This window comes from Pelodiscus sinensis, chromosome 1 (genome assembly GCF_052426305.1).
Source record: "Pelodiscus sinensis isolate ZL-2025 chromosome 1, ASM5242630v1, whole genome shotgun sequence".
NCBI lineage: Eukaryota > Metazoa > Chordata > Testudines > Trionychidae > Pelodiscus > Pelodiscus sinensis.
Genome location: NC_143052.1, coordinates 94,930,750 through 94,953,499, shown reverse-complemented (window position 1 = coordinate 94,953,499; position 22,750 = coordinate 94,930,750). Strand labels below are relative to the sequence as shown.

The 22,750-nt window shown below is 49.8% G+C and overlaps 1 protein-coding gene across 5 annotated transcripts in view; it reads right to left on the bottom strand.

The window, feature by feature from the left end:
- The window catches only part of TMPRSS6 (transmembrane serine protease 6), a 36,531-nt gene that overhangs the window by 5,716 nt on the left and 8,065 nt on the right, over positions 1 to 22,750 (bottom strand). For all 5 annotated transcript variants that reach the window (XM_025189993.3, XM_025189992.3, XM_014578916.4 and 2 more), the window contains exons 6-16: positions 21,305 to 21,346; positions 20,324 to 20,528; positions 19,114 to 19,250; positions 17,411 to 17,523; positions 16,373 to 16,482; positions 14,344 to 14,489; positions 11,613 to 11,711; positions 4,529 to 4,642; positions 3,959 to 4,075; positions 3,120 to 3,288; positions 106 to 380 (exon numbers count right to left, since the gene is read on the bottom strand). In XM_025189993.3, the coding sequence (XP_025045778.3) occupies positions 106 to 380; positions 3,120 to 3,288; positions 3,959 to 4,075; positions 4,529 to 4,642; positions 11,613 to 11,711; positions 14,344 to 14,489; positions 16,373 to 16,482; positions 17,411 to 17,523; positions 19,114 to 19,250; positions 20,324 to 20,528; positions 21,305 to 21,346 (1,527 nt within the window). The remainder of the gene's footprint in view (positions 1 to 105; positions 381 to 3,119; positions 3,289 to 3,958; positions 4,076 to 4,528; positions 4,643 to 11,612; positions 11,712 to 14,343; positions 14,490 to 16,372; positions 16,483 to 17,410; positions 17,524 to 19,113; positions 19,251 to 20,323; positions 20,529 to 21,304; positions 21,347 to 22,750) is intronic.

Below are 22,750 nucleotides of genomic sequence, written 5' to 3'. Positions count from 1 at the left end.
TGGCTGTCGGCATCTATCTGCCTTTTGTGCTTTTTAAAAATTCCCCTTTATGTAGCTCCCGAGGAAAATAAATAGCCGCAGGATCCTGACAAAAGCAGCATGTACCTCCTTCCTTGAGAGCCCCCCATCCGGTGATCCAGCAACGGAGGCCAGGTTCAAAGAGGTGGGAGTGGGCGGGCAAGCAGATGGGCTGAATGAAGGATGAGTTTATAACTGGGTGGTCAAGCTGGAGCAAGGCCACGTCGTAGTCATGACTGTCCTCCTCGTAGTACGGGTGCAGGAGGATACGGCTCACCTTGAAGGACGCCTCATTCTGGCTCGTGATGTTTTGGAAGTACTTGCCCAGGTAGACAGTCCAGATGAATGGGGAAGCCAATCCGCTGGGGACAAGGGGAGAAAAAGTGTATCCGTGTTTGAAAGACAGGTAAGGAGTATGGCATGGAAAGGAAGAGTGAAAAATTAGGTGAAATGAAGGAGAGAGGGAAATGAGGAGAGGGCTGAAAAATCAGAGCTACAAAGGTTGGATAAAGGATGCTCTCTCGAAAGCGCTGATAGCTATTCACAGAATAGCCACCAGGGCACCTGTCCTTTTTTCGATAGGGGTTTTTTGCACAAAAGGGGGCAGTTCCCAATCCACACACACCTAGGGTTGCCAGATGGTTTCAGAAAAAATACCGACCCCCCCCCCCAAAAAAAGGACCCTGAGAGTTGATAAGCAAAAACAAAACAAGACAAAAAGAGTGTGGCCCCTTTAAGAAACATGTGGTGAGGCTTTTTGGCCCTAACAGGCTGCCAGTGGCTGCTCGCCATCTTGCCTCACTGCGGGGCTGGCCAGCTCCCCTGTGGAACCCAGTAAGCACTAGGGTTGCCAAGCTGCCTCCGTATTGAGCTGGACAGCCTGGGATTTTCGCCTACTGGCTGGGAAAAAAAATCAGAAAGTACTGGACACTTGGCAACCCTACACACACCTTTTTGCGCAAGAGCTCTTGCACAAAAAGGAGTTATTCCTCGTAGAAAGTGGAATAACTCTTGCACAAGAACCTCTCCGTTCTGTCGATTTACTTACACAAAAAATGCACTTGAGGTGTGGACGCTCTGCGAATTTTTGCTCAAAACCAGTCATTTTTGCACAAAAACTCTGCAGTCTAGACATAGCCTACGATTCATCTTTGTCTTCATGCTTCTGAACCCCAGCCTGCTGGTCCTGGCAGGGCACATGCCCAACTGTGACTATTTCTTTTTCCCTTCTCTCCTTTTCTTCTTCCTACCCCAGTATAAAATCCCAGTATAAAATAATAAAGGTAGTAAAAATAAACCCCAGGCTACACAACACATAACTAGCAAAGCAGCACTAGCTCTAAACCCTATTTATTTGGGCTGTGTCTAGACTGGCATGATTTTCTGCAAATGCTTTTAACGGAAAAGTTTCCTGTTAAAAGCATTTGTGGAAAAGAGCATCTAGATTGGCACGGATGCTTTTCTGCAAAAGCACTTTTTGTGGAAAAGCGTCCGTGCCAATCTAGACGCACTTTTGTGCAAAAAAGCCTCAGTCACCACTTTCGCACAAAACAAATCTGAGCTGTCTACACTGGCCCTTTTGCGCAAAAACTTTGCGCAAAAGGACTTTTGCCCAAATGGGAGCAGCATAGTATTTCCGCAAGAAGCACTGATTTCAGACAGTAGGAAGTCAGTGTTCTTGTGGAAATTCAAGCGGCCAGTGTAGACAGCTGGCAAGTTTTTCCGCAAAAGCAGCTGCTTTTGCGGAAAAACTTGCCAGCCTAGACATAGCCTTGCTGTGCTGTTGCAGACATTTTCTCTACCTTTTGTCTGTGTTTCTAGAGGGTACGCTCCCCATGGCTGTGAATGTCTCTCTTCAGTGCTTGCCCGAGTTCCTAGTACAATGGGGCTCCTATTTTAACTAAGGTCTTTGGCTGCAACCAATATACAATTATTCTTAGGAGTAGCAGAACCACTAGGGGGCTGTGACATGAGTGACAAAGCTTGAAGCCCACTTTAAATGATAAGAATCCCACAGAGTGGTAATTCATCAGTGGCCTAATGCCTATTGGGTGAGGGACCAATGCTTGAGGTCCACCAATGCTCTCATCATGTAAAGCTACACTGGGCTTCCCCACGTCCGTCCCCATTTACTCTTTTCATGCATGAAGGAGAAAACATTCCAGTTGTGTATGTTTGTAGGACTCATGACCGTGAGGGGGCTGCTAATGCTGGCCAGAGCCAAGCACAGGTTAGATGAGAGCTATGCAAGCTTCCCTCCCCTCCCCTTTATGCCATCCCAGGGCACCCCAGCACCTCCCTGTTACCACTGTCCTGGCTTCATACACTCTAGGGATGTTAAATATCGGTTAATTGAATAGTCAATTAACCTCGTGAATTCTCATTGATTACTTGACTATTCTATAGTCCCGGGGGGTGGCACCGGCAGCCAGTGCGCTTCGGCCCTGCTCCCAAGTATCCCCTGCCACTCCGCACCGCTGCCTCTGTATCAGAGGCAGCAGTGTGGGGTGCCAGGCGGGAACTGATCCGTGAGGGGAGCCAGTTTAAAAAACAGCTCTCCTTGCAGACCAACTGCCTATCACCCCATGCTGCTGCCCCTGATAGAGAGGCAGCAGCACGGGGTGGCAGCAGCTCCTGTCCGGGGGAGAGAGGGGTGAGCCCCCAGACCCAGTGCAAGCTAGAACTGAGCCAGGCTGCCTGCCCACCTGGCTCCTAATACACTTTAAAAGCAGAGCCACAGCCGGGGTAGGTCCCAGACCTGGCATGAGCCAAGACTGAGACAGGCTGCTGGCCAACCTGCTAAAAAAATTACTGGCGGGGAGGAGGGGAAGGAAAGCGTGTAGTCTATAGCATTAACCTATAAGCTTTAGCTTATCCATTAATTGGTTAATTGGCTACACTACTGCATCCCTAATACACACACATCTCCAGCAGGGTGAACCTCCTTGCTCCAGTTCTGAGCCACTATCATCAAGCATTCAGAACTGTGTGGCTCCCCTGTGATGTAGCTCCAAGCTGTCTTAGGCTGAGACCCAACCAGCTTTGATTTGAAAGCAGCCTCAACTCGGTCTCCTCTATGGTGCTCTTCCCTCACCATTTACCTGTCATCTTGGAAGCAGTGAGCAGCCGAGACCACCCAACGATTGGCGATCAGCGTCCCACCGCAAACGTGGCTCCCGCGGACCTGCAGGCTAGCCTGCCACGGCCACTCCCCTTCTATAGAATTGACGCCACCCACAATCCGGTTCAGAGGAGCCTGCCATCCACAGTCTAAGGAGAGGAAGATATCACAAATCTTTCAGGGCAGAAAGTGTAGGAGAAGCCACCATACACCATGTCTGCCCTTCCCCTTTGCTTTACAGTCTGCCATTTTACACCCTGCCTGGCACTGGCTGGAGCCATTTTATAGTGGGTCAAAGCCAGAGCTGGTCCTAGAGGTGGGTGAGCCGGGTGGCCGCCTGGGACCGCCATTTTCAAGGGGCCGCCGACAGAGCTGGTCTTAGGGGTGGGCCGCAACTGACCTCCCAAATCCTCCCCCCGGTATTTTTTTAAACAAGCCGAGCGGCCACCCAGGGCCGCCAATTGGTTAGGACTGGCCCTGGTCAAAGCTGAGGCAACTGAATAGTGTGAGGCTTTACCCTGTTGTTATCACAGTGAACCCCAAACGACCTTTTCCACATGCTTGAGCTCAGGCAGCACCAGCTGGGACCCCATTTCTGAGACCTCCTCACAGCAGCGCCTGATCCAGGCCAGTTGTTGCTCCTTTAATGGGAGCTTCCTCAGAGTAGTAGCAGCGACCCTGACTCCAGCAGTGCCAACCTGGGCTCTGGTGGAACGTAATTCCTCCCAGCAGCGCCCAGCCAGCACCCTGCTTAACTCCACCACTGGGAGCTCCCCTCTGGCAGTGCTTAGGAGAGCACCCTCCCTTCTCACGCCTCACCACAGTGCTTCTCATCAGACGAGTCCTTGCAGTCAGGGGTGAAGTCACACTGAGGGTTGGGTTTCTTCACACAGCTCCTGTCTGCACACTGGTAAGCGAAAGAACCACAGGGGCCTCCTGGAAAGATGAAGTCAGATGAGGGAGAAAAGTGGAGAACTGAGGGAGGGTTGGAGTGTTTCAATGGAGAGCATGGGGCAGCCAAAATAAAAAAATACATGTCAACCCACTGCCTTGGTGAATCCCTAGATGGGCATTTCTTCAGTAATACCCCTGCATCAGCTGGTAGGCTAAAAGAAAGAACATTACTAGCTGTGCTTTGGTGTTAGCAGGTGTCTTGATCTAGGGCTCAACAGAGGAATTTTGTCAACAGCTTATTAGAGAGATAAGACAGGTGAAGTAGCATCTTTGATTGGACCAACTGCTTACCAGCAAAAGCTGTTCCAGTAAAAGCTGTTACCTTATCCACTGTGTCTCTCTCCTGGGACTGACATGGCTACAACTGCACTGCATGCATTGTTAGCTGCTGGGGGGAAGGGGTTTTATCACTATCCAGCAGTCTCCCCTCCCTACCTTCATTGCACTTCTCCTCATCACTCCCGTTAACGCAGTCCAGGTGCTGGTCGCAGACCTTGGTGAACTCTATGCAAGTGCTGTCCTCCTCACACTGGAACTTCGCTGAGCACACTAAGACCAAAATACCAGGAAGCAAACGGGTGGGTTTCAGAAAAGCAAGACAGAGGGAAAGAGCAGGTCTATTATCCCTCAGCAGTATGCACCACTAGCCACAAGGGGGCCTCAATTGGAAAGAGCAAGTGGTGTCTGGTCTCAGAGAGGTAGCCATGCTAGTCTATAACTTTAAAAACAGCAAGTAGCCCTGTGGTACCTTAGGGCATGTCCACACTGGCAAGTTATTTGGAAATAATAAGGCAAGTGTCCACGTTACCAATCCTCTTATTTCAAAATACTGTAAGGGGTTTGTTATTTTGAAATAACAACTCCTGCTTGCAAAGAGAAATAAGCTTATTTCAAAATAGATATTTCAGGAATTATTATTTTGAAATAACTTATTTCAAAATAATCTGATAGTGTAGACATAGCCTTAGAGACTAGCAAATAGGATCCTGAGCTTTCGTGGGTAACACCCACTTCATCAGATGAATTGGAGTGGAAATAACAGAATCCAAAGTATATTTAACAGCAAAACAGTTACCTGTCAATTGTAGGACCTGTGTTAATGAGGATAATTAAGTACGCTGGATGTGCCCCATTCATAAATTTGACGTGAAAATGCAAATGTTAAAGGCAGAGGAAATTGGGTTTGTAGTGTGTTAACCAATTAATGTCTTTATTCAAGCCCAAGTGGCCAGTGTCAAATTTGTAAATGAATTCCAGTTCATCACTCTCTGTAGTTGGATGGCAAAATTCCTTTGTAGAAGAATGGCTAGTTTTAAATCCATGATTGAGTGCCCAGATAGGTTGTGGAATTTGGTTAGAGAAGACAGGAACTTGTGTATGTCTACACTGCAGTGGCAATACACTTCCCTGCCACGGTTAGGATTGCTCTCTTTCTAATGGCAGAATATTGAACTTTGCCCTATTCCTTCCCCCAAGCCTCACCCTTGCTCTACCCCTTCCATGAGGCCCCTCGCCCTCACTCCTTCCATCCTTCACTTTCACCAGGATGGGGTAGGAGGTTGGTTTGGGGGGGAAGGAAGGGCTCTATCTGGGGATGTGGGCTCTGGGGTGGGGCTGAGGATGAAGAGTTTGGGGTGTGGGAGGGGACTCAGGGCTGCGGCAGGGGTTGGGCTGCAGGGGCGAGGGCTCTAGCTGGGGGTGCAGGCTGTAAGATGGGGCTAGGGGTGAGGAGTTTGGGGTGCATGAGAGGCTCTGTGCTGTTTTCGAGGGCCTTGGGGTGTGGGAAGGGACTTGGGTTGGAACAGGTTTGGGGCATGGGAGGTGAGGGGTCAGGGAAGCACTTACCTAAGGAAACAGCTGGCAGGTTCCTGGGCAGGGAGTCAGGAAAGCTCTGCATGCTGCCTCTGCCTACAGGCACCGCCCCCACAACTACCAGTGGTTGCAGTTCCCAGCTAATAGGACCTGCAGAAGCAATGTATGGGGCAGAAGCAGTATGCCATGCCTCCTTGGCCCCCTGCATGCCTAACAGTCGCAGGGACCTGGTGGCCTTTTCACAGGAGTAACGTGCAACTGTAAGGTCTTGTGCAACTACCTTATAGTCAATTCATATTTCCCTAGATGAGACTGTCTTGTGGGACTGTGTCAAAAACCTTTCTAAAATCAAAATCTACCACGTCCACAGCTTACCCACAAGGTCAGTAACTCTGTCAAAGAAGGAAACTAATTTGGTTCGGCATGATTTGTTCTTGACAAATCCTTATAATCTTATTATCCTCTAGGTGCTAACAGACGGATTGTTTAATAATGCGTTCCCGTATCTTTCTAGGTATTGAGGTTAGGTTGATTGGTCTATAACTCCTGGGGTCCTCTGTTCTCCCTTTTAAAGATAAATACTGTTTGCTCTTCTCTGGTCCTCTGGGACCTCCCCCATCCTCCATACATTCTCCAAGATAATTGCCAACAGTTCCAAGCTGGCTGAAGTAGGTATCCCTAGGATAGACGTCATCAAGCTCTGCCAAAGACAGTGGCATGCCCAAAGTTCATGCTAGGACTGGCATTTAATATAGCCATTAATAACTGAGAGAGAGCATTGAGGTGGCAATATTTGCAGCTGCTGCAAAATGATTTGGTTAGTCAAAAGTAGAGGCAACTGCAGCAAATTTCAGAGGGCAACTCGATAGCAGATTAAACAAATTGTTAACAAATGCTCAGTAATGCATCTAGGAAGAATAAACTTAGCCTGTTTTAAATTAACTAACCATGCAGGAAATAGTCTTGGATGTCATCCTAGATAGCTCATTGAAAGCTTCCATTCAATGTCAGGCCAGGCTCAAAGGGTATGTCGATGCTGCACTGTAACACAGGGCTGTGCCCATAGGCTTGAGGAGTTGGTGTGGTCACTCTGCTTGAGAGTCCACACTGTATTATGAAGCTGGGCTAACAATTGCTGGACGCAGGTCTCATAGCTGTGCTAATATGTCCACACTGCACTACAGAGTGACATAGATATTCTGAATCAGGTCTATGGCTCAAGCTGCATCTGCACTGCAAAATGACTGGGCCTGGATTTGATTTGCAGCTGGACTCTAATGCTGACTGCCCCCCTCCCACACTTCCCGTATGGTCCTAAAAAGTGGGTTCTGAGTGTTTGCTGACCCAAGTCAGACTGATGTGTGTGTGGATGGGCTCAAACATGAGTTCTAGCCTGGGCTTAGTGTGTGTTATGGACATGCCTGCCAAAGTCAAGCAAAGTGTTTGGAAGTATCAGGAATAGGAATAAGAATAATACTGAAAGTACTTGAATGCTATTCTATAAATCAAGGGTGTGCCTTCACCTGAAATACTGGGCCTGGTTCTGGTTAGCCCGTCTACAACAAAATTAGAAAACCACAAAGCCAATATGCATCCACAAAGCCATTACACCATCAAATCCTTCCTTCAAACCTACCTCTGATGCCTGCAAAATACTCCACAACAGCTTAGAGGTTGGAGTGGTGTACACAGGCCATAGCATGTTACAGATATTAGGTTGGTTCACTGCTGTCTCATACTCTTTGCTGTTTGTTGCATTTACCTGTTGTCTTTTGTCTTATCATTCAATTAAGTCCTTTGGAAGCAGGGATTGTCTTATTGCTATGCGGGTGTGTGTCCAAACACAATACAACACAGTGGGCCTGGGGCCTCTAGGCACTGCCTCAATATATTTATTTGTGGAATCACTAACCCAAGGAGTTCAGGTGATTAGAGGCCTGGAAAAATCTAGGGCAATAGACAAGGGTTGTTTTGGTTCAGAGATGAGATGAAAAGGAGGAAATTTGACAAGCACACAGGGTAATGAATGTGCTAGAGAAGGTAGAATCATAGCACACTAGAACTGGAAGAAACCTCACGCGGCCATCCAGTTCAGTCCCCTGCCCTCATAGCAGGTAAATCAGGTTGGCTTTGTTTTCCCCTTTTAATAATGCAAAGACATGGAGACATTGAGTGAAATTGAAATGTAGCACATTTGAAACTGAAAAAGGAAAGGATATCTTTTTATATCTAGCTCCTAATTAGCCTGCGGAACTCAGTCACAAGATACAGCTGAAGTCAAGAACTCAGAATTTTCAAGATAAAAGGAGCCATCACGGTCATCTAGTCTGACTTCCTGCATGTCCCAGGCCACAGAATTTCACCCACCCACTCCTGTAATAAACTCATATTCTTTGGCTAAGTTACTGGAATCTTCAAATTCAGATTTAAAGATTTCAAGTTACAGCGAATCCACTATTTATTAGTTCAAACCTGCATGTGACCCATGCAGCAGAGGAAGATGACCTCTCTCCCAGGAGTTCTGATAATCTGATCTGGGGGGGCGGGGATTCCTTCCTGACCCCAGATATGGTGATCAGTTAGATCTTGGGCATGTGGCTGAGGCCTACCAGGAAGACACCTGGGAGAGAATTCTCTACTGTAATGCAGAGCCCTCCCCATCTAGTGTGCCATCACTCTGGCCTTGGAGATATTTGCTAATATCAGTCAAGACTGAGCTATATGCCACTGTAGGCAGTTTCACACCATCTTCATACACTTATCAAGCTCAGTCTTAAACCATGTGACAGTTTCCCTCCCGCTACTCCCCTTGAATGGCTGTCTGATTTCAACCCTCAACTTGCTGAGGATCAGTTTATATCCATCTGCTGTGGTTGCCAATATTGGCCTCTCATGTAAATAACTCCTCTCCCTCCCTGATGTGTATTCCTCTGATGTATTCCTCAATCATATCTCCCCTCAGCCTTCATTTGGCTAGGCTGAACTAGCCAAGTCTTCTCCCATAAAGTAGGTTCTCCATCCTCATAGTCCTTCTCTGTACCCGGTCTAGTGTGAATTCATTTTAACAGGGTTTGAAAACAGGATTAGACATTTATATAGCGAATGAGACCATCACAGCTACACGAGACATGTGTGGGGAGACAACAAATGATATAAACCCTCCTGCTTCAGATCAAGCAATGAGCAATGGATTTAAAAAGAAACTTCATCCATGGACCGGCAGGGGCGGCGACTTGTATGGCCCATGGTATCTGGGCTCCACCACTGTTGGGGCTCTAGGAGCCCAGCTCCACAGATATCAGCACCAAGTCTCTTCTCCAGCCCCACCTTCCATCCTTGTGCACCTTCCACTTGCCTCCTCTGACCTGCTCTCTGGACAGCAAGCAACTGCCCCTTATAGCTCCATGCTGCATGCACTGCCCGGCCTGGCTCTAAGGGTATGTCTACACTAGCTCGTTAATTCGAGCTAGGTAGGCAAATCAGGCAACTGGAGTTGCAAATGAAGCCCGGGATTTAAATATCCTGGGCTTTATTTGCATGTTCCCATCCGGCCGCCATTTTAAAATCCCCCTTAGTTCAAACGAACTGCCCGCGGCTACATGCAGCAGTTTAAAATTAATCCAAACTAAGTCCTTAGTTCTGATTAACTGTTACTCCCCGTGGAATGGTAAGGAGGTAGGAATAGAGAGGGGGGAGGAAGAGAGGAGGAAGGACTGGTGGGGGGAGGGGAGTCCTTTTAGGCCGCAGCCCCAGATCAGCCTTCCTGCTGCACCCCACATTTTGAACTGCTCATCGCCAGCCCCAGAGCCTACATTCCCAGCCAGAAGGCCTGAAACTGCAGGGAAGAAGTGTTGTGTGCCAGGACTAACAGGCATGAGCAGTGTTGCATAGAGGCTATCTGGTCTGATGCCCTGAGAATGGGACTAAGAGCTAAATTCTGACACTGACTTGCTGGGTGTCCTTGTACCGTGTATCTAACCCAGTCATTCCCAACCTTTTTCCCATGGAGGAACCCCTAAAATAATTTTTCATATCCCGAGGAATCCCCACCTATAAAAATGTTTGCTTGGCCCGAAAAAGTTGACAGCGGGGAGTGCAATTCAATTACTGCTAAATTATTGTCAAGAAAATTTATTTGTAAAGCGCTGTTATATATATATGTCAGCTTACACTGTAAGAAAAAATGTATGTATTTATTTATTTATTCCACGATTTCTCACGGAACCCCTGACAATGGTCTGTGGAACCCCAGGGTTCCGTGGAACCCTGGTTGGGAAACACTGACCTAACCTCTTGTTCTTTGTTCTCTCCATCTATAGTAATACTAAGAATACATACAGTTAATTAGATGATATTTGCAAGTGATATGAAAATACAAAGAGTTTGTGAGAGGGTGCATTCCCCACACAGGCCCTGCAAGAGCTGCACTAAACCAAGTGGGCCCAATCGGCCAATTAAGCTGCAAACAGTGGAGCTTCAGGCTAGGTGGAGGGAGCTAATTAAAAAAAAGCTCCCCTGTGAAGGAACAGGCAGGGCTTCTATAAAACCAGGAGGCCGATAATGACGGTAAGGGAGGTGGACAGCAAAGCAGGAAGCCTGCAGCCCTTCTTCCTGAGATAAAGAGAAAGGGGAGTAGGCAGGAGTCCAGGAATGAAAGCAAGTGGAGGAGATGCAGACCTTAACTGTTCCCTATGGAGCCCTGGTTGGAATGCAGAGTGGAAGGCAGGCCAGGCTGTTCCTACTATGCATTCTTGAGTGGTGCTGCTACAGGCAGTGGTTATGAAGATTGCCGGAGTCACAGCAGGGGTGACTCAGGACAGCAGCATGAGGGCTGCCTGATGCTGCTTGCGGGGAGACTTTGAAAGATTACCCTGGTAGAGGAGGACCTTAGTGAAATGGCTGGAAGGCCAAGTCATGAAGAGGAAGCCAAAGCTCCTGGATTGAGAGAAGGGCCACAGAGGAAGAGAGAGAACAAAAACCAGAGTGCAACTGCAGGAAGAGGTGTTGGCCTGACAGAGCTAATACCCAGAATGGCCAGCAGGAGACACCACCCAGCAGCGAATAGTGCACTCCGATGCAGAGCTCTACGTGCAAGGCTACGTGTATTAAGGGTGACCAAGAGTGAACTAACAGGTGGGTTGGCAGGCCTGGCCTTTGGTTTCCTGGCAGAGCAGTATGAGACACCCAGATCAGTGTGGGGCCATAGGCCAAGATTGAGGCTCGCTGGCAGAGCAGTAATGGGAGAGAGAGGTGGTGTCAGGTATGTACTGTACTAGCCGTGGCTGGGGGAGGGGAGAGGACTGCTGCAGGTTGGTCAGGGATTCATTTGAGGAACTTGTAGATCGTGGTGTATGGAGGCTGTTTTTCTGCTGCACTGTTTTTTGGGGCCTTCCGTCTCTCAGGGATACAGGGCCTGGAGAGTACATGGAGAAGCTGGGTGTACGTTGAGCCGGCTTCTCACTTGCTAACAGACTGATGCAGTGTGATTCTGGTAGACTGAGGAGCTGTGTGTAATCAGGTAAATGCCTTTGTTACTTTCACCAGCCTGATTGGTGCAGCGAAGTGTCTGTGGGGTTCTCCTGACTCCCCCAGAGACAGAGAGAACTGGATTTGGACCACAGAGACCAACTCCTTTGTGTAGGAGGGAGTTGAACTGGGCTGCAAACTACTGAGGAGAAACTGGGAATAGAAATAATGGCTCACTCACCACAGTTTCTCTCATCCAGTCCATTGGGGCAGTCTTTGATCCCATCACAGGCTGGGACACACAGTCCATTGACAGAACAGAGGAACTCCTCTGGACAGGCTAAAAAAATCACAAGGGAATGTTTAGTTCCCATTCCAGGACCTCCTAAAAGCAAAATACTGAGGTTTAAGAGGCTGCAAGCTTTATTGATCTGGCCAACTCTTCAGGGATGTCCATGCAGTGCTTGCTATATTTCCAAACTATTAATAGTTTGTAACTAATGCAGGTCGTATGGCAGAGTCTTGGAATACAAGAGCAGTCTCTCACCAGAGTTCCTGGGAGATACACTGGTATTACATTTTGCTACCCCATGCATGATGTTGGGTGGAATACTGGAATAGGTTCCCTGGTGACATGAGGCCCTGAAAGAGTGTCCCCAGGATATGCAGGGAGTATGCAGAGAGGGACCGTATGCACTGCTAGGTACTGCACATTAAAATGAGACAGGCTCAGAGGCTACGTCTACACTGGCGGCTTCTTGAGCAAGAACTCTTTTGCGGAAGAGTTCTTGTCCAAAAAATCTTCCACAAGAGAGTGTCCACACTGCCATGTGCTTTTGCACAAGAGCTCCCATGGCAGTGTGGATGCTCTCTTCCGCAAGAAAGCTCTGATGGCCATTTTAGCCATAGGGGTTTCTTGTGCAAGAAATTCATGTTGCCTGTCTACACTGCCCTCTTGTGGAAGAGCTCTTGTGCAAGAGGGCTTATTCCTCATGGGGAAAGGAATAACTCTTCCGGAAGAAGCCCTGTTTTACAACGCTATACAGGCAGTCCCTGACTTACGCGGATCCGACTTATGTTGGATCCGCACATACGAACCGGGCTTTTCTCGCCCCGGAGCTCACGGGCGGTGGGTCTGCCACCCGTGTCCTCCGGGGCGAGAAAAGCTGCTCCGGTCTCCCTGGTCTGCTGGGGGGGTCCAGCGGCTTTGCTGGACCCCCCCAGCAGACCAGGGAGACAGGAGCAAAGCCGCCCAGGCGGGGGACTCCCCCCCCCCCCGACCTGGGCGGCTTTGCTCCAGGACAAATGAGCAAAGCCGCGCAGGCGGCGGCTTTTCTCCGGTCTCCCTGGTCTGCTGGGGGGCTCCAGCGGCTTTGCTGAACTCCCCCAGCAGACCAGGGAGACAGGAGCAAAGCCGCAGAGGCGGCGGGGCCCCCTCCTCCGCGGCTTTGCTCCAGGTCTCCCTGGTCTGCTGGGGGGCGGGGTGCACAGCTAGTGCGCCCCCCCCCCCAGCAATCCAGGCTTTTGTTGCGGACGCCTGGGGTAGAGCAGCTGGCGGCTGCCGGGTTGGTCCTGCAGCACTGCTCCTCGGCGCTACTGGACCAACCCTGCAGCACCCCAGCTGCTCTGCCCCAGGCGTTCTGATTCAACCGCTGCTGGTCAGTTTCAGCAGTGACTGAATCAGGACGCCTGGGGCAGAGCAGCTGGGGTGCTGCCCAGTTGGTCCAGTAGCGCTGCGGAGCTTCCCGGGCTTCCTGGAATCAGCTGCTGATCAGTTTCAGCAGCAGCTGACTTGGGGACACCTGGGGTAGAGCAGCTGGGGTGTTGCCGGGTTGGTCCTGCGGGGACCTACCCGGCAGCGCCCCAGCTGTTCTGTCCCAGGCGTCCAGATTCAGTCGCTGTTGAAACTGATCAGCGGCTGATTCCAGGAAGCCTGGGGCAGAGCAACTCTGCCTCAGGCTTCCTGTAGTCAGCCGCTGGTCAGTTTCAGCAGCAGCGGCTGACTCTGGAGCCAATTCCAACTTACATACAGATTCAACTTAAGAACAAACCTATAGTCCCTATCTTGTACGTAACCCGGGGACTGCCTGTACTGTAAATTTACTTGCGCAAGAACGCTCGTGCAGTGTAGACAGCAGGCAAGTTTTTGCACAAGAACGGCTGTTCTTGAGCAAAAAGCTGCCGAGGGAGGGAGGGAGGGGGGGAGGAGAGAGAGAGAGAGAGAGAGAGTGTGTTTTCAGGTTTTGTCTTTCCCACTCACATATTCATTCCAAGAGTAAGCAGGAAATAATTCTACAGGAGCCTTTGTGATTGAAACTAGGTCATTTCAAGTTAAAACAAGCGATGAACATTGTTCACTATGGGCTGGATCAAGGGACAGTGATTAATCCAGCAGGGGTTGATTTCTTGCATCTATACAGACACGATAAATCGACTGCTGAACCCACTGCTACCAACTCTGGTAGTCACCAAAACAAGAAGAGTAAGTGGAGTCAAGGGGAGAGTCCGAGCTGTTGACTTACCACAGTAAAGATACTGCAGTAAACAAACTTAAGTATGTCGACCTCAGCCACATTTTTCACGTAGCTGAAGTTACGTAACAGGTCGACAGCCCACGGTAAGGAAGACAAGATCTATGGCATCTAATTCCAGGGCTAGCTCAGTAATGCAGAGGCAGGGATAAAGCCTCCCTGTTTACAGTCCCTCAATGCCTTAGCGAGCTGTGTGTATGATCGTGTATTGTGTGCCTGAGTGTCTGTTGTGTGCCCATGTTTCAGAGTGGGGTGTGCACATTTATTCATGAGGGTAAAGTGTGTATGTGCCTATGGGGAGCATGTATCTGGGAGTTGGCATGTGTGTGGCTCTCAATTCATGGTAGAAGCCTGAGAGAGCTGCTGGTGACTGGCTAGCAGTGAAAGACACGGACTACATTCTCTTCAGCGCCTCTAGGCTATAAGAAGCCCTGTACTCACGATCAGATTGATTATACAGGCTGTAGGCAGCCTGCACTCCAGGTCCGGTTAAGGAGATCTGAGAGGAGAAGTTGACGGTGATTCCAGTGGAGGACACAACAGGAATTCGCTCGGCATAGGCTTGCAGGGTCCGTAGGCCGCACAACCTGATAGAGAAATTCAGTCAGGATATCCCAGTGCTTGGGTAAAAGGGAGGAGGAGGGAATGTAGTTTTTATGGGGGAAAGGGTATTGGGGCAGGAAGTTTCCATGGCATTTGGGAACTGGGGTCTGGTCCATGAGAAAAAGACAAACCCCAGGCCTGGGATAGCAGAGATGGGGAAACACACGTGGGTACTGTAAAGCGGCGATAGAGAAAGTGGGGATGCCCTTGGAAATACAGGGGAGGCCAGGCTTTTTCAGCAGACTGGCCATCTAGCACCATGTGCTGCCCTCCACTGCACCAGCACCTCGCTTCTCAGCTGGAACGGTGACCGGAGGACAGAGCAACTTGAGAAGTGGCTGGTTTTACACTACTGTACCCAAGCTCAGGGGCTAGCCGCAAGTGACCAGAGAAAGGGAAATGTGTGATGAAGCAGCCCTAGAGACTGATAAATAGAGGGAAGGGAAAAGAGATATTTGAAGGGTAGAATGGGGATAATTTGAAATGGAGGCTGCAGCAAACATCATTTCAAGTTAGAGAGACGTGAGCAATGGTTCCGGACCCAACAGCTTTGAGGAGAATATTATGCAGATGGCAATAAAAACTAGACATAGGTAACTGCTGTCATGGGTGTTCTTTGCAAACTGTATTTTACACACAGTTCAAAGGTCCAAATTTCACTCTGTTACCTCAGTATGAATCCAGAATGACTCCACCTACTTGGGAGACATTAATCCCAATTTATCCAGTCTGCACAAGAGCAGAATTTGGGCTGTCTAATCCAGTGCTATTTCTATGCTGGCTTTCCTATAAACTCCTGTCCTAGATGCTTCACGTGGTTAAATAAGAGTTAGACAGGCTGTGCTAGAAAGAAAGGAAAGGAAACGTATGTGTAAGGAAGGGATGTAAGTACAGGGGAAGTTGGTGAAATGAGACATACAAGACAACTATTGCTGATGACAGGAGCTGAGGGAGAATAGACTGACATCCATAGTAGAGAGTCTGAGGTCATTGGATCAACTCCCTGAATCAGGTCCAAAGACAGAAAGGTTACTGAAGTCAGGTGGGCAGCAGACACAAGGTCTGCAAGGTTGGCTGGAAAAGACCCATAGAGGGGTTTACAATAAAAAGGGAAATTTTGAATGGGCCCCTGAAATGAAAGGGAAGCCAGCAGGTGGGATCTGAGGCTGGCAGTACTTCCTTGTGCATGGGAGAAGGTGGGAATCCACAGCTGGTCCATGATGGCAGCTGGGCTTAGGGAGGCCATAGAGAAGTTTTTACAGAAGGGAGGTTTTCCTAGGTAAAGCAGGAAGAGACAGACTCAGAGGCGGATTTGCGCGGAGGAGGATTTGAGGCAGAGGTGCACACAGACACTACTGCAGAGGTGGTGATAGGCACATTTGCAAACACAGGAGGTGTGGGAGGATGCCAGGGCTGCACACAGAGGGGAGAAACAAGACAGTCTGTTTTAAATAGCAGGAGGAAGAAGGGAAGCTGATAGTGACACAGGAGAGGTTTGAGGATGTTGCTTTGTCCATGAGCAGCATTTCTCTCTCTCAGATGTTTTGCTGAGGGAAGCTAAGGCAAAGCCATATATTTATTTGGTTAAGATAAGCAGAGTTAACAAACAAGGAGGAGTAATTTGATATGGAAAAAGATATGGACAAATAAGTGTCATCAGCACAGTGAACAGCTGTTACCGTGAAAGGCAGAAATCAAATGGCTGAGAGGGAGCAAGTAGACAGAAGTTAGAGCTGGCAAAGAATCCTCCTTCAGAACCATGCGCTCAGCTGAACAAAAGCAGGCTGGGGGAGAATTCAAACTCCTGGATAAGTAACCTGGGATTGGGCGTGGAGCATGACAACCCCGCAAGAATGTGAACACACACCTTCTGTTCTGAATAATCCACTGGCCTTGAGTACATGGCAGATCAAAATTCTGTCTCCTCAGTGCATAGGCATCAAACCACAGGACAACGCCATAGTCGAGAGATGGGACCTGCAGAGAGAGCGATCCAAGAGCAGAGCTGAGGGAGCAGCGGCAAGCTATGTTCCCACCCAGCCAAATGGGGCTCAGCATGAAATGGATGGAGTGAACGCAAATGGGACAGCAATGAATTTATAGAGTACCAGCTGGCAAGAGTTAGGCACAGTCTGCACAGGGACCAGGCCTCTGCTCCATATGGCCATTGCCTTAATCCTAAAGTGTGGCACCCTCTGTCAGTCCAGGCCTGCCTCTAAGACCTCTGCCAGCACACCTCAGTCACTGCTTCCAACACGCCCTGCTAGATCACTCGAATGTCCCCCTAAACACCTTCCCCAGTGCACCCCCATCCTGGCTGGCGGTTCCAGTCCTAGATCCTACTCCCAACCCTGCTGCAGTACCTCAGCCCTGATACATAGGACCCCTGCTGTTCCAATCCAGGGGCCTTGCACCCTAGCTGTGCCAAGGCACCTCTCTCCTCAACCCTGCTACTCTCATGCCGGGTCCTGACTGAACTAAGACAGGTGTGAAGAACAGGAGGTGACTGCCCAGTGATTTTATCTGATAGTCGCAATTGCAGGGTGGAGATCTAGGCTGAGCGCCACAGGAGTCAGGTCACAGGGAACCAAAGCCAGAACTGGAAGCACTGTAGGGCAGTGTGTCCCAATCTTTTCCTGACTGGAATCCTCTCACCCCAAACCTTCCTCCCCTATAGGTGGGGACCTAGCAGGGATGCCCTCCCACCATTTAACATTACAGGAAGAGCTTGGTGGCTGTGATCTCATGAATGTCTGAGTGAGACCCCCCCATGCCATGCCAGTCTGACTGCAGAAGGAATTGCCACAGAGCAGTGGTGAGGGGAAAAGGTGCCCTGGAGTTGTGTCCACAGCCACTGCTGTGGCAAGGTTTGGCTGGGGAAAGAGGGGAAGCAAGAGGGACTCACCATCATGTGCCAAGTGCACTGTGTGTTGGGCGAGTAGTAGCTCGGGTAGTGTGGCGTGCTGATCTTCCCCTGCAGGTCCAGGCCTCCCTGCAGCGTTACATTCACCTGGCAGTCTGAAAATACAGATCCCGCCCGCTGTCAGCTGGGCAAAACAGAGACCCCGGCCCCGGTCTGGGTACATGGGACCCTTAAAAGCTGAAAAGAGAGATGCGCCCCACCCCGAAAGAACAATGGGGGGAGGTGTGGGCCAGGCGTTTTCTAGACCAGTGGTCCCCAACCTTTTGGGGCTGCTGGGCACCTGGGGGCGGGGCTGCACACGCGCCTGGGGGTAGGGCTGCACACGCGCCTGGGGGCAGGGCCACCCATATGCTGTGTGCCCAGTGCCAGTGCCACCCATGCGTTACACTCCCAGGGCTGGCGTCGCTCCTGTGCCACACACCCTAGAGCCGGCATCACCCACGTGCTGCGCACCTGGGGTCAGCACCGCTCCTGCACTGCGCGCCCGGGGCTGGCGCCACCGCTGTGCCGCATACCCGGGGCCAGCGCTATGCCTGTGCCACGCGCCCAGGGCCGGCATAGCCCTTGTGCTGTGCACCCAGGTGCGGGGCCACCCATACGCTGTGCACCCAGGGGCCAGCACCACAAATGCACCACGTGCCCGGGGGCGGGGCTGGCCCCGATCACTCGGTGGGCACACAGAAATGGCCCGGTGGGCACCATGTTGGGGACCACTGCTCTAGACACACAGGAAGCTGTCTGCTGTGCACATCGTCTGACCTGTTCTTTGTGGGACCCACATTGTATTTTCCCAGCTGCGTTTGCTGGGAGCCCCAGAGACATCCCCACTCTGGGGAGCTCCTTGGCAGGCAAGAGGGGAAGTCAGCGGCAGGTGTGGAGGCCTGCTCGCCTCTCTACTCTGCTATGCCAGCTTCCCACAGTGAGTACTTGTCAGGAAGAGCTGGGAAGTGTCAGGTGAAGGACTGTAGTGCAGGAGATGCCAAGAGACCAGAGCCAGAGAAAAGGGCAGTGTGTACAGCACACAAATGAGTAAGTGGCTGAAAAATAGGAAAGCCTGACATGGGAAGGGCTACGCAGGCTGAGCTGTTGCGAGCTAAGCCGGGGCCAGGCCTGGCTTGTGCTAGCTTGGGAGACAGTCAGAGAAGTGTCGACAGCATTGAAGGAAGCAGTTTTGCTGCTCTCCCAGGTGGTACTCTTCCTTCTGACCCAGTGCCATTGCTCCAGCCTGGCATGAGTGGTTCCGAGATGTGTGAGTGTTGCCTTATGCCTACTGACCTGGACAAGCCAAGCCTTGATCCTGCTCATGGTGATTAAAGATCCCTCGGCATTTTATGCAAAATAAGGCTGCTAATAAGGCTGCCAATTGCCAACAGGAGTCTATTCTGCTGACCTAAATTGCCCTGTTGCTTTAGCTGAATGCAGGGTTCCTCACTTCTGTCTATCCCCCTCCTTTCTTGGCTGCCTTCACTGGAGTATCCAAGTGCCTCACAATCTTTAATGAATTCCTATCCCAAGCTCCGGCATGGTGCTCTTGTGTGCCGTGAAACAGCTGCCATGTTCCAGCTCAGGGGAAAGCATCTTGTGATGGTGGTTGAAAAGTGCCCTGTAGTATATGTGCAGCTAGCTGTCAAGGGATCTGAACCGTGTCAGCTCTCTGAGCTCCTTGCTTCTTCAGCCTTCCTCACCTTCAGAGGGCACAGCCTGGGCGGTGAGGATGAAAGGGTCGTAGTAGCTATACATCGCTTTCTTCCATACCACGGACATGACGGGGCCCGAAGAAAGGACTTCCACCATGGGCTCCTGACGGCTGCAGCCATAGAATCTAAGTGGAAAGCGACAGCAGGAAATGCGAAGGCGGATGGAAACCAGGAGAGTGAAGTGATAGTAAAGAGAGGGGAAAGAAGAGATAACGTTATTCAGATAACGGGGAAGCAAAGGGGGCAGCTGCTCCCAGACCCTCTGAATTGCTGCCGGAGCCCCAAGCAGCATGTTCCGGGTGGGGTGAATGGATGGTAGGGGGAAGGGAAAGCAACCAGCTCCCCCCCCCTTCCAGGACCATGGAGCTGGGCTCCTCCCCACCTTGTCTTGGGGCTTGACAAGTCTGTGGTCCCTCCTGCATCTGACAAAGTGCGTTCCAGCTGAAGAAAGCTTGTGCCTAAATAAACATGCTAGTCTTTAAGGTATTGCAGGACTCCTCATTGTTTTAACTCCAGTATGTGGCTAGATGCTAAGGCCCAGATCTTCAAAGGCATTTAGCCTCCTTACTTTCATCAAAATCAATGGAAATGAGGAGCTTAAATACCTTTGCTGCTCTCATTCTCGTAAACTAAATCACAGTATAGCATGGAGAAAAGGTCTCAGATCAGGATGAGGAAGCATCTCCCTCCCCCCGGTTAGAACATTCTTCTTGTCTCAAGCCAGACCATTTTCATGAGGACTCTGAGACCAAGGAGTCCCCCACATCTATTAGGGTAATTTTAGACCCTTCCTGTATCCCCTGTTCTCCTGCTCACCTTAATATGTGCTAGACCCGATTCCTAGAGAATCTGAGAACCAGCTCTTCAGTTGGTGTAAAATCAGCAGAGTTGCACTGAAGCCAGTACAACTGTACCGATTTACACTTGCTAAGGATCAGTCCAAGGATCCTCTTATAAGGTTCCTGACCCTAAGATCTGGGCTGCCCTGAGGAGGACTCCCATACCAAGCGATGTTCTCATGGAGCTCCTTGGTCTCTGAAGCACAAGCCTTTGTACTCCCATCCCTGCCCCTGCCGAGTTGCTGTTCTTAATCATCCAAACCCTTGGACTATTGCAGTTTTGTAAGTAGCAAGAGCTGACTGGCCTTCCTCCTAGCACTCACTGTGTCTGATATCGCTATCATATGAAAGCTACCTACGAGGTGATAAGATGGTTCTCCAATGGCCCAGCTGCATCATACATAGCCAGCCGGTCCCTGCACTCTGGGAGGGTCCACTCCAGCCGTAGCTTGATCATGTGGCCTTTGGGACCACGGAGGTGCCAAAGACAACTGGAGGCCAAGTAGTCAGGGCCCTTCAGCCTGAGGACTTCCTCTTCCCTGATGAGGCTGTACCTGTAGCAACCTGAATCCATGAGACAAACAAGCTTGTTTGGGACAGGATTTAGCAACAAGAGCTCCTGTAGTCTATCAATACAAGCCTCTATTACAGAGTTGGGCTCTGTGTTAGCCCAGTTTCTTTCAGGGGTCCCAGTTTATTTTCACATTTCCCCCTAGTTCCTCCCTGTGACACCAGTCCCCTCTCACTAGCTAACGCCGTGCTAATTATTGTCTTCTTCTAAGCAGATTCTCCCTCTCCTTTTTCTTTTCTGTTTGCCCCGTTTTCCTTGTTCCTGGCCCCATCCTCCACTTATTGTGAATTCCATTTACAGTCCATGTGGCCTGTTCTCCTACTGACACTACTAGCTCTCCTTGGGTTGGCAGCTCTGAAATGGGGTGTGTAAGTGAAGAGAAGGGTGAGTTTCCAAATGCACACATCATAATCACATGCACATGCAATGCCTGAGCGCACATGTAAAGCTATTAGCTAGAGCTTTTGTTACACCTATGTGACTTGGGCCCCGTTCCTCAATGATATCTCAGTGCCTAACTGCCATTGAAATCCAAACTTAACCCTGCTGAGGATCTGGAAGTCAATGGGACTTAGGCTGCTCAGTCACGGTGGTGCTTTTGAAAATGTTGTTCTTTGTGTGCAGCATCTGTGCTTCTTGGATACAATTTTCTTGCCTTCATTTTCCTGAATCTCACATCTCAGGGCAAGAAACTGTAATTCTGGCCCCTCAGCAGGTTCCCTGCTCCCAAATAAAATGAACTAAAAAAGAAAGGGAGAGTGTATCCTACCCAGAGTCGATTTCAGCACTACTATGTCTTTCACACTGGATTCTGTTAGAAAGAAAATAAACAAAAGAAACAAAAACATAAGCCTCTGTAATACCCAAAATCTAAGCTGTGGGATGCACCCCTCTCCTTTCTGTGCTTAACAGCCTCCTTCTGACACCCATTGAGTGCTTTGTGGGGTGCCTTTGTTCCTTACTAAGCCTGTTATCAAGATCTACCTTACTCATCTTATCGTCTGTCCTTGTCCAATCTACCATGGGCTCTGTCCCTCTTAGTCTCAGCCTGCCATGGGTCTCTCACCTCCTTTGCTTGTCCATCATCTGGTATTCTCCCAGGCATATTCGCTGCTTCCCACACAAGTAAGTTGTTAACCTAGGCTGCCATTCCTTAGCTATGCCTCAGGGAGCCTTAGGCCCTTCCCCTCTTACCCACGCTCACTGTCAAGCACTAGTAGGCTAGGGAACTGCTTTGCTTCTCACACCTCCCAGGCTCTACCCTGCCTCCCTTCCTGTGTTTCCACCCACTTGCCTTCTCTCTTGCTCTAGAAGGAAAGAACAAGGCAGTGGACAGGGCTGACCTTAGGCTCTATGGGGCCCTACGCAGACCTATTAAACTGGTGCCCATATGCCCAATGGCAGCTGGGGAGAGGGGCGATTTTTTAGAGATGTGACTTGATAATCTTCAGCAACCCACTAGTGAAATATTTTTAATGCAAATTTTATCCCTTATTTCAAGGGATAGGCTTTTTTGCTTTTAAGTTAACTAGCTCCTCTCCAGAGGAAGCACAGCCACAGAACAGAAGTAAGAAGAGGCATGGGTAGACATAAGATCCAGAGGCGCCCTAAATTTTTGGATGCCCCCTATAACTGCATACTCTAAGGCTGTCCCGGGAAGTGGGGGTAAAAGAAGCCAAATCTCAAAGGGATTAGGTGCTTCTCAATCAGGGCCTGAACCAATGGCCCTTGAAAGCAATGGGATTCTTTCCATTAACCTGAATGGGCCCTGCATCTGCCAAAGAGGGTTGTGAATGGAAAGAAACCAACTGAAAATGTGAGAACAATAGGGAGGATTGATACAAGTGATCACAAGCCATGTGAGTTTGGCACCATGAACACTAGAGTAACAGAATACTGCAGCCCAAAGGGAATCTTTAGCAAGACCACCAGTTATGGGGAATTAAGAAATCTGGGGCCCTCTTCTTCCTGTTGGAATAATTCCATTGAAAAACAGTGGGGCTACGTCTACACTGGCGCGTTCTCAAGCAAAAACTCTTTTGCGGAAGAGTTCTTGTGCAAAAACTCTTCCAGAAGAGAGCGTCTACACTGGCATGTGCTTTTGCGCAAGAGCATCCATGCCAGTGTAGACGCTCTCTTGCGCAAGAAAGCTCTGATGGCCATTTTAACCATAGGGCTTTCTTGTGCAAGAAATTCATGTTGCCTGCTACACTGG